Here is a 12,102-nt window from a genome sequence, read left to right as displayed (position 1 = left end):
GAGGCCACTTCCATCAAACACAAGGGTACTGTCCTGGCTTTCTGTTTCTGATGGCCTAGTTCAGATTACCCTGAACTAAAGTCACTGAACATAACCAAGAGAGAGACACTGTTGGCTATTGGTGACTATGGTTTGGACACTGATTGATCCTCGTGTATGACACTCCATCTGCAACACAGAATGAGATGCTGCCCCTGATGAGGGATTCATCAATCTACACAGATATACAGGCAACCAGGTAAATGCCTTGACAATACGGGGGGAAATGGAACTGTTTAGATTAATTGCATCGTTTTAAATGAATGAGTCACCTTTACAGAATGTGGTAGTAGCTGGGAGAACATTAAAGACATGGTTTTGGATGTCTACATCCCATATTGGAGATTGATTCCTGGCTCCACTTCTGATCCAGCTTCCTGCTAATGGACTCCCTGGCAGGCAGCAGATGATGGCTCCAATACTTAGGTCTCTGCCATCCAAGAGAAAGACCTGGCTGGAGTTCCTGATTCCTGGTTATGGCTTGGCCCAGCACTGGCTGTCTGAAAGCACTTGGAGAGTGAACCAGAGGATGAGAAATATATCTTTCTCTATTTGCCCTTCTAATTAATTTTTTTAAAACTGTGTCATTCAAACTTTAAGAAAAGAAAAAACTTTAAGCCAGGCCCTAAGTCAAACAGTGAGAACACATGAGTCCTGCCTGCTTCCTCCTGAATGCCCCCCAAAGTTTCACCAGATGTCAAGCAAAGCTGATAGAAAAACATTCAGACTTCTCAAAATTGGGTTACAATTCCCTTTACCAAAGTTCCATTTATTTTACTAAGGAATTTACTTCTAAATTCTTGCGAATAACATTAGCTCTCTAAATGCATTTCTAATTGGACTAGAATTATAAACATAGCAAACTCGACTCATGTGCCAGAGACGGCAAATCTGAACTAGCCATGTAATCAACCCATGTCCCTAGGCTAACAGGCAGCACAGAACAAGAAATGTGACCCTGAATTGGGACAGCGCACCCTTAATCTAATGATGCCGTACTCCGCCTTGTTGGTCTTCACCTCACATTTCCTTATGATGCCTCAGCATGCATAAAATCGTCTTTCATTGTAATAAAATACATGTAATGCAAGCTCAATGCAGAATCCCATAACATTTTCATTGTCAGGTGATTTTCCAGGCCACCTAATAAAAACTTTCTCCAGAGACAGGACGAACCATGGACCCATCTCTGATAGCCTCCACTTAATCCTCCACTGCAAAGGGCAGTTAACATTTACAGATGATTAAGTGAAGTTCTAGGATATATACATACAGGGATGAGGGCAGGAGATGGCCTATTTTTATTTAGTCATCTCTGTTCCCGTGAAGCAGTTGGGTTCCTGACCCTACCACTGCAACTATTCTGTGTAACTCACCCTCATCTGAAACCCTTTCACTACACCAGCCTCAGAGGTATTCTGCCCAAATGCTTCTGATAAGGGTTCTGCAAGTCACCCATCAGATAACAGCTGTACATCCACTCCCCTAAGGAAATGTATGCTCAGGCCTCCCAGAGACATAATGGAGAAAAGCACTCAGGATTTCACAAATGCCTTAAGATTTCAAGAGTCAGCCATTCTCTAGCTGAGAGTGGGACTTGGTCAGCAACTCCAGAGCCCAGCGATTCATTGACAACTATTTGTGCAAGATCTTTTTGGTCTAATGTGTGGTTAGTAACTATGGAAAAGAGAAAAAAATACAATAATATTTACCAGTTGGTTCTTGGGCATCAGACAGCTTCGACTGTCTCTCTGGGGAGACTAGACTAATACACAAGGCCAAGGAATAAATTACTAAGCTAACATTTGCTGTTCTGAATTCAAATAAAAGAGGAATGAATTCATGGCTTGGTAATTATACTTCTCTCCCATACACATGAGCTCTGAGTAGCTCATGCATGACTTAACTTGACTTCAGGGATATTTCTTGGGGCCCTCTCCTGATATTTCAACATGCTTAGCTAATACCATTTCCTAAGCATGATTTCACTTTTAATTTTTTAAAATTTATGAGAAAGACAGTTAACTCCCATCTGCTGGTTCACTCCCTGCAAATACCTACAACAGCCAGGGTTGGGTGGGGGCTGAAGTTGGGAGCCAGGAACTCAATCCAGGTCTCTCATGTGGGTGACAGGACCCAAGTACTTGAACCATCAGCTACTGCCTCTCAAGGTGTGCATCAGAAGCAAGCTGGAATTAGGTGTTAAAACCAGGTACTCAAAATAACAACAACAACAACAACAAAAACAGGTACTTTATGGGGCCAGCACTGTGGCACAGCGGGTTAATGCCCTTGTCTGAAGCGCCAGCATCCCATCTGGGCGCTGATTCAAGATCCAGCTGCTCCACTTCCGATCCAGCTCTCTGTTATGGCTTGGGAAAGGAGTGGAAGATGGCCCACTTCCTTCGGCCACTGCACCAGCATGGGACACCCAAAAGAAGCTCCTGGATCCTGGCTTAGGATTGGCACAGATCTGGCCGTCGTGGCCATCGGGGGAGTGAACCAGCAGATGGAAGACCTTTCTCTCTCCCTCTCTCTGCCTCTCCTCTGTGTAACTCTGACTTTCAAATAAATAAATAAATATTTAAAAAAAAAAAAAAAAACAGGTACTCTGCTGTGGGAAGTGGACATCTTCACTACGAGGCTAAACACCCACCCCATGCAGTTTTCTTGTAGAACACACTCTGTTTTGGTAGTGTGCTCTCTTTCTCATTTTACAAGACACAAACATTAAACATTTTCAACACCTACTCTGAATCAGTTTCCAAAATGTTCCATGCCAACATGGAAATAAGCTTCCAAAACCTAAAAAGTGATTTCTTATAAATATGTTAAGCAGTTTTAAATACTTTACAGCAGTCCCTTTCCTACCCTGTTGCCAGTTTCCTTATATTTAATGTTAACTGGGAAAGCATGAATAACAGGAAAGAAAAACTGGCCAAAGTGAACAGCAAGTAACAGACACAAAGAAATAAACATAAAGTATTTGCTTGAACCCTTGGTTCTCCCTCATCTTAGATTTTAGCCTTATACAATTCAGTTTCACACTAAATATGGCAGAAATGGCTGAGACAGTGCAAGGAGAAAGTGAACTGTATAATGTACATTCTAGAAGAAAACAATGTCAATCTTTTCTAAGGAAATTCATGTCAACTTCCCTTCCTCTGCAAGTGAATCAAAGCATTTTTAAATAAACAGTCACCATAAATTTTGATGCTGCAAAAATAAATACGTAGATGTTTTGTGTAGCTTCAAAAGAAAAAAAAAAGTTTCCAAAGCATTCACTCTACAATAATACTTTGGGTTCTAAATACAAAATAATATTATACGGAAGAACAACACATTTCATACTTTTTGAAGGTGCCTTTGGGCTTTGGATGCCAATAAACTTTTTAACGGATTTTGAAAAATTAAACATGCTTTTTGACTCTGTTGAAGTGATGGGTTAAAGGTGAACAGAAGTAGAGATTTTTAAGTCAGGGGCAAATTAACAGCAGAGTGATGAGTTTTTCATTTTTTAAAAAGTAGAAATATTATGTTAAATACTTGCTGAAACAAATGGACTACCATAATATCTAAATAACATTAAGATAATATGATGTCAAAATACCTCAAGTTTGGATCCCAGGAATCACAATCACCGCCTAATACAGATAGAATCTCTTACTCAAGAGCTTGGACAAAATTGAAGGTATTTAAAAAAAATTGTTTTTGAGACAGCTGTGCCCTCTGGAGGTGGCACTTGGGAATTGACTAAATTTCCCCTAAACCCATAACAATGACTTTGTAAGGAATTGAACTCGCACTTGGAAATGCAAGGGCGGTTTAGACGGTTTCATTCATGTTCCTTTCTTTGTGTCAAGCCAGTTTTCAATGAATAATAATTTCGAATTTCAATTTAGAAGTGTTCACACTGACGCAAAACATTTTGGTAGAAGGGACGAAAAGCCTGTGCTCAATGATTAGGAGCAGGCTGAATATTAAGAAAAGAATGGTGGTTCCAAATCAAACATCCTCCCAACTCCCAGCTCCGGAAGCTGCAGGGAGCAATGAGCTAACCCCTTCATATCCCACTATCTGGGGCTCTCGAACAGAACTGAGTCATCCAGGCTGGCAAATGCCTCTGCCCTATCTGTGCAGGATGAGTCACCACCTCACTCTTCTCTTTTTCTTTCTAGTTGTCTTTCTAGATTTGATTCCTAACAAATGGACCTAAATGTCCCTATCTGGGGAATGTATTCTTCCAGTGAGAAAGGTCAAAACAAGTATTTGTTGCTAGGGTTTTAGAGACAGCAATTAATAACCCTGTCTTTGAATGTTTGAAATTTCAAGAGGGGGACGGAGAGATTGGAAGGGAGAGAGTGAGAGAAATATTATGGGGCGAGCAGAAAACCAATGGCCAAAGCAGTTTTGAGTGGATGATAAAACCACTTTAAGGCTGGTGCCGAGGCTCACTTGGCTAATCCTCCACCTGCGGGTGCCGGCACACCGGGTTCTAGTCCCAGTCTGGGCACCGGATTCTGTCCCGGTTGCCCCTCTTCCAGGCCAGCTCTCTGCTGTCACCAGGGAGTGCAGTGGAGGATGGCCCAAGTGCTTGGGCCCTGCACCCCATGGGAGACCAGGAGAAGTACCTGGCTCCTGCCATCGGATCAGCGCGGTGCGCCGGCCGCAGCCCGCCGGCCGCGGCGGCCATTGGAGGGTGAACCAACGGCAAAGGAAGACCTTTCTCTCTGTCTCTCTCTCTCTCACTGTCCACCCTGCCTGTGAAAGAAAGAAAGAAAGAAAGAAAGAAAGAAAGAAAGAAAGAAAGAAAGAAAGAAAGAAAGAAAGAAAGAAAGAAAGAAAGAAAGAAAGAAAGAAAGAAAGAAAGAAAGAAAGAAAGAAAGAAAGAAAGAAAGAAAGAAAGAAAGAAAGAAAGAAAGAAAGAAAGAAAGAAAGAAAGAAAGAAAGAAAGAAAGAAAGAAAGAAAGAAAGAAAGAAAGAAAGAAAGAAAGAAAGAAAGAAAGAAAGAAAGAAAGAAAGAAAGAAAGAAAGAAAGAAAGAAAGAAAGAAAGAAAGAAAGAAAGAAAGAAAGAAAGAAAGAAAGAAAGAAAGAAAGAAAGAAAGAAAGAAAGAAAGAAAGAAAGAAAGAGAGAGAAAGAGAGAGAAAGAGAGAGAAAGAGAGAAAGAAAGAGAGAAAGAAAGAGAGAAAGAGAGAAAGAAAGAGAGAAAGAGAGAAAGAAAGAAAAAGAAAGAAAGAAAGAAAGCAAGCAAGCACCACTTTAAAACAGCAGGAAGACACCTTTGATTGCAGGTTGGCCCTGGGTTCAGCTGAATGCTGTCTTCTTGGAATGGGTTAGAAACTGGAAGAATTAAGTTCGGCTGGTGCGCCAGGATGGAGACTCTTTAGTATCCGTACAGTGTAGCAGAGACTCAACTCACAGGGAGACTTGATTCCCTTAGGCAAAAGGATTCACCAGACCCCACCAGGCCACGGCCTGCGCTGGGACTGGAAGATAGAAGGTGGTGAAAGAAGCCAAGATCTCTGGTTCCATTAACTGGGGTGGCACCTGCGTCCCGGGTTCTGGCCATCTGCCCAGAGGCAACTTCACCCCCCAACCCCACTTCCTCCCTGCTTCTCAGAGGGCAGTCATGGGCCCAGAGCTACCTGAGAGAACCTCGCCTCGCCCGCTTCCATCTGCCTCTGGTTCCCACAGAGACAACTCTTACTTAGCTTAAGTTCTCCTGCGCCCTGGCCCCTTCTTCCCAAAGCGCAGCCCCAGGCCCGGCTCCCTAAGAGACCCAGTGGTCACCCGAGGGACAGGGAAGTCTCAAAGATGACTTCCCTGAAACTCACGTGCCATATCCAGGTCCCACTGAGCGGACACTCTCAGTACCCCCAAATGCGAGAGCCAACACCTAAGGCCCCGCCGGGAGTCACCAAGCGACGCCAACAGCCAGCGCACCGCTGCGCCTCCGCCAGGGCCCGCACATGCGCCCGGCACGCTCCTTCGCGGGCCGACAGAGGGCGCTCGCGTCCGGCCTCGCCGCCTAGAAGCATCTGCCTGGTCCACCTCGGGGTGCCAGACAGAGCCAGGGGCATGGCAGTGCGATCTAATGGGTAGAGGAAACAGGTGTTCCTGGACCAGGAGTCTGAACACCGGGTTGTCAAGGTATCACAAGGTTACACTAAAGGTGTTGGCTGGCTGCAGCCGCATGGGGGTGGGGATGGGAGGGCTCCACTAGAGAAACTTAGCTCCTCCAGATTACTGGCACGATTCGTGTGCTTGTGGTTGTGTGATTGGGATCCTGTTGTCATGCTAGCTGTTGACCAAGCATAACCCGGTTCCTAGAGGCACCGTGTTTCGTGGGACATAGTCCTTCCTATAGACCCTCTCATTCTTTCAACCTCTCTTTAAATACTCAACTGAATTAGGTCAGGCCCACCCAGATAATCTCCTTTTCAATTTACTGGAAGTCCCATACTAAGGAATCTAATCATGGGAGTGACATCCCATCAGAGTCAAGAGGAAGGTATTACCCCATGTCTTGTTTCGGATTTCTGTGACCCATATCATAGGTTGTGTGGTATAAGCAACCAACACAACCAACTGGGAAATCCAGGATCAATGTGCCAGCCTATTCAGTTACTGATGAGGGCTCTCTTGTCTGTTTGTTTTTCTTCCTAGTTGACTCTTCCTGGGTTGCAGAGGGATGCTGTGTCTTCATGTAGCGAAGTCAGATCATTTCCCTCATGTCCCTTATGAGGGCATTAATCCTATTATGAGGACTCAACCTTCAGCACCTTACCACCTCCTGAAGCTCCACTTCTTACCTCCTAATCCCACCCCAATATAGATGAGAACTTCCACGTATGTATATTTCGGGGGGGGGGGGGAACAGACGCAAACATTCAGTCCATGGCAACAGGGGTAGGAGGTTTACAAATCATCTTAGAATTCTGCATATCACGGGAAAAAGAAGACAATAAACCAAGAGCATACAAGGCTCTAGCAAGGGCTACTTTGCAAACGTCAGATTCCCCTGTAAAATAATGAATGTCTAAAGGCCAGGATGCCTCCAGGACCTGCAAGACCCCTATTTCTATCTGACCTCAAGCCCTTACCCTCTCCAACCTTCTCGTGGCCTCCTTCTCACCTCTTGGTGAAGGAGAGTTAGAGCCATCTGGAGCTCAGACGATAAAAGACAGTTACTGGGGACCAGAGGGAAGAAAAGCCACTGGTCCCCATCCTGGGATGCCTGCTATGGCAGAAGGCAGCAATTAAAGTGAGGGTCAGAAAGTCATGCCTGCTTTCAGGGCCCAGCTCTGCTCCTCGCTCACCTTGCACAACCCTCAGAAGGATCTAGTTTCTGGGTCTTTTGTTTCTGCATCTGGAAGATGTAAACATTCAGATCTCCCTCGGGGCTTTCGTAGGCATTGGGTGATAGGATGACTATCCCTAACATAGCACCTGAATGGGAAGAGTGATAGAATTGCTAAATAAATAAATAAATAAAACCCACCCAGGAAGCAATGTAGAGAAGAAGGATTTGCTTTTCTCACCACATCTCCTGGGTGCCCAGCGTGGTCCTGGGAACTGTGGAGTTTACTGATGCCCATTCAACATGGCATCAGACCTTGGGATATGTGATGGAGTTGCAAAGATAAGGCAGCTTACCCTGCACACAGCTAAACATGCAGAGGCATGGATCATGCACACAAGAGTCCTCTTGCTCAGGAAGTACTTTGCACCCAGGGCCTGCAAGCCCTTGCTTTTGCCAGGTGGTCCAGTGGGGACTTTAGAGGCCTGCTTCACCCCAGCAGCTCACCTTGCCATGACCAGGACCCTCATGGTGACCAGATCTAAGGTCTCTAAAGCCCCACACAGAGAGGGACCGGCCCGAGGAACCCACAGTGAATGACACACAGCAGGCCAGAAACACTCAACCAACAGTCAGGGGATGGCTCCATTTGATTCTGCCGGCTCAGAGTAAAGATCAAACCAGACTGCCTTGGAGGTCCTGGGGAGACCAGAGACGGCTGATCATACTGCGTTATTTTCTTGCACTGCTCTAACATATTGCCACAAGCCAGCGGCTTCAAACAACCCAAGTTTGTTATCTCAGAGTTCTGGAGGGCAGAAGTCTGAAATCAGTTTCACTCTGCTGAAATCAAGGTGTCAGCAGGGCTGCTGCTTCAGTAAACCCTTGCCTTGCCTTGGCTGGCATCTCAAGGCTGCCTGTGCTGTTGGCCTGTGGACCTGAGTCACTGTGCCCTCTGATGTTTTCATCCCATCCCCTCCTCTGACCTTGAAGTCCCGGCCTCCCTTGTTTAAGGACCTTTGTATTTACATAGGACCCACATGGATTTTCCAGTTTACTCTCCCTCACTCAAGATCCTTAACTTAATCATATCTGCTCAATCCCTTTGGCTATAGATAGTAGCATAGTCTCTCTCAGGTTTCAGGAATTAGGATATGGATGTTCCTGGGACCCATTTATTCCCCACTCCTACCCCAATGGTTTAGGAAAAAAACATCCCTACTCTCCTATAACCATTTATCTGATCTACCTTACAAACAACTTGGGAATTAAACACATTTTCATAGAAAAGTCTGAAGATTTCATAAGAAAGGGTGCTGTGCTGTAGAACTAATGTTCACCAAACCTGCTTCTAAATACCAATGATAGGGCACCGTCAAACAGGATTTGAAAACAGAACCCATCCTTAAATAGTGTTCTAGCATGCTGCACTTCAATGTTTGCAAACGATTAGGATCTTTGCTGACACCTATGTTCCCCTACCCTGCTTTCTAACTATTCCATACATTGACTTGATGTTACTCCCCCTCCTTTTCTTTTTTTTTGACAGTTCAGTGACAGGCATAAATTACTTCACTGTTACCATGGTAATTTAAGGCATCTCAAAACAGAGGAAAGAATTAAGATTAATATAAAAACAGAAGGGGGTAATCCAAATTGGCATGAATGAGTCACGGTCTAAGTGTCATCAGTGCCTGCTGGTCAGTCCTTGGGAGTTGTTCTGGCAAGGACCCCTCAGTGGGTCTGTCAGCTGAGGGGCCCCCCACCTCCCAACCCATGCCTAAGCGCGTTTGTCTCCTATAAGAAGCAATGGTTCAAAATCCATAGAACCTTCTAGTTCCCTTCACGTTGCATCTCCCTTTTATTTGGATCCTCTCCTTTGTTTTTCATTGCCTCCTGCTTTTCCCCTTCTGAACACATTAGTTACTATGGAAACATTGGTGTGAATGTCAGAAGGCTCAGCTCAGAAATGCTTCATAAAGTCAATTTATAGAATGGTCTGACATTTATCTCAGGCTTGGGAAATTTAAAGAATTTGTGATATTCATGACCACGGACAGGGGTGGGTGGTAAACACTGTGCTATATATGGATTTTAAAATTTGTTTTATATACACTGAGAAAACATCAGGTTTTGTCTTTTAGGGGAAGAATAGCAACCAAAATAGGAGCCTGGTTTGGGATTTGAAATTGCATTCATTTTCCATCAGTTCAGGAAGGATTTCCACTTTCTAAGTTTGTAAAGCTCACTAGAATCTCTTGTGTCAAAATAAGTGCTTTTTGAAAAAATTATAGTTGGCTTATTTTTCCTCACTTTAACCTGACAGTAAGACAACTGGTATTAGTCATAATCGTGTACACAGGGCAGCAGGACATAGAAACGGTAATGTCCTTGCTGTAATTTTTTTTTTACTTTATTAAGGTGAATTTCAGAGTTACTGTTGCCCTATGGGATAATAATGATAGGGAAGGATTTTGCCCATTTACTGTGTGTCAGGCTCCTTTCTTAAGAGTTTGCAGGTATTACTTCTCGTGATCCTCAGGACAAACTGGTGTGGTAGATGCTATCATTATATTCTTTTCACGCATATGGAAACTAAGACACAGAGAGGTTAAGTAACTCATCCAAGTAAATGGTAGAAGATTCCAGCCCAAGGCAGTCCAGCTCCAAACCCTATGCTCTAAACCACCATGCACAATAGCTTCTCTATGGATAACTAAAATAATACTAGCACATCCAGAGAGAGCTGTTGAGTTATCAGCTCTGCACTAACAAGACAATATAGACATAGACTTTAAGAATTGCCTCTCTGAAGAAAACACCAAAATCCTTTAAGGCTTGCCACATTGTAGTTGAAGATGCTATGAGTGGTCCCTAACCACTGCAATGTGATAATGAGTACAGTTTAGATTTAAATTGGTTTTAGACTTTCAGGTTTACAGATGAGCATACCTCAGAAAGTTCATGGGAAACAGAATTAGACACTTTTATTCTGGACCAAAAAACAAAAACAAAACCTGGAGAATCTATGCATGTGAGAAGTCTTCAAAAGTTCATGGAAAGTGGACATTATGAAAAAATTATTCAAGAATTAAAAAAAAATCTTGTGGTTAAATAAATTTATCTTTTAATTCCATTCCCTGTGAACTTTTTGAAGTGCACTCGTGTTTTGTTAAGTATAAAAGAGTAAAGGAGTGTGTGGGCCTTGCACTAAGATGCCTAAGTCCCATACTGCAATACTTGGGTTCAAGTCCTGGTTTGGGCTGCCCATTCTGGTTTCCTGCTAATGTGTATCTGGGGGGCAGTAGGCAGCAGGTGTTGGCTCAAAGAGTTGGGTCCCTGCCATCATATAGGAGCCTAGATTGAGTTCAGAGTTCCTGGTTTCTACCTGGTCCAGCCTCTGTTGTAGGGAACTGGGGAGGAAACCAGTGGGTGGGTGATCTCTGTTTCTCTGTTTCCCAAATGAAAAAGAGTAAAAGACAGCTAGAAAAAGCTAAAGTATATTAAGAATAACCCCATTGTATTGCATAAGAATAATTTTACTTACAAAGAAAATCCAGGGTCAACCTGTGGAGTAACATTTATTCTTTCCCATCAGTTTCCATTTCCTATGACAACTACTCCCAGTTTGTTTGAGAAAGCCACATCTGCTCAGTGCAAGAGCTTGACACCCCTGCTCCCAGGACAAGTCAGGTGGCCCAGGCCTAAGGCAATCAATCAGCACATCTTATCAAAGATAGGCATGTGACCCAATCAAAGCCAGTGAAATGCCACAAGAATTTTACTGAAAATGAGCTCAAACAGGAAGAGGGTGGAAAACCTGAATGTGGGATCACATTGTTTTAGTCATCTTTGCCACTACAAGGAGGTGGTCTAGAATGAACAGAGACTACTGGGCAGAGAGATTAAAAGCCTAGAGACAAAAAGTATATAAAAGATTTAAGGTAACCTCACCAAATGCATAATTAGAGCCCTGAATACAGCAATATCTAAAGTCTGTTAGCTATACTTCTTGTTAAGCCAATAACTCACTTTTGTCCCCTTTTAAAAAAAAAAGGTAAACACATTAGAGCTGATTTACAACAGTAAAAGGTAGAACAGGCAAGTATGAAGCAAAATGTGTATTTTGAAAGCCAATGCTACCCTCTAGTTTACCTTATGTTTAATCAAGGAAACATGGCCTTATCTGAGATTCCAAAATCCATAAAGCTCTAAAAACCAAAACTCTCTTACTTCATGACAAATTTGACATGACCTGCATAGATGACACCACTCATAGTCTTTCCTTGCATCACCTAATTTCAATATCCCTATGTTTTGCCACAGAAAATTAGTGTTGTGACTATAGGATGTTGCACAGACCCTATCAAAAGTGTCATGTGTATTTAAACTTTATAATTATTAACTCTAAAAATTTATAAATTCTGAGGCCCCAAGGGTTTTGGATAACAGATTATGGACTTCTAGTCACATTATAAATTGGATGAATAAATTGAACAAATAAATACTGCTTAATTTCTGAATAGGACGGGATCTGATTTAGCTGGTGATGTTGTGAACCAAAAGACGAAAGCATTCATCAAAACAAAATGACACTGAAAGCAAAATGATGTTCACATGGCAGACCACAGACATACATCAACTCACACATCAGTTTGATAAACACCAGGGCTAAATGAAAATTGGAAAGTTGAGGTCAAAAGCAAAAGGAATTGTGTGTCTCAGGGAATAGTATCAAACAGCAGCTTTGACAACAGAGAA

General features: G+C 43.1%; 1 protein-coding gene across 1 annotated transcript in view; it reads right to left on the bottom strand.

Moving 5' to 3' along the window:
* The window catches only part of LOC138844413 (uncharacterized), a 205,134-nt gene extending 197,649 nt beyond the window's left edge, over window positions 1-7,485 (bottom strand). The window contains exons 1-2 of the mRNA XM_089309073.1: window positions 7,361-7,485; window positions 5,876-6,132 (exon numbers count right to left, since the gene is read on the bottom strand). Of these exons, the coding sequence (XP_089165199.1) occupies window positions 5,876-6,132; window positions 7,361-7,485 (382 nt within the window). The remainder of the gene's footprint in view (window positions 1-5,875; window positions 6,133-7,360) is intronic.
* Window positions 7,486-12,102: the final 4,617 nt, after the last annotated feature.

Source organism: Oryctolagus cuniculus, chromosome 11 (genome assembly GCF_051225735.1).
Source record: "Oryctolagus cuniculus isolate XC-2025 breed Fujian yellow rabbit chromosome 11, ASM5122573v1, whole genome shotgun sequence".
NCBI lineage: Eukaryota > Metazoa > Chordata > Mammalia > Lagomorpha > Leporidae > Oryctolagus > Oryctolagus cuniculus.
Note: the sequence above shows the minus strand (reverse complement) of the source record. Positions and strands in the feature narration are given on the sequence as shown.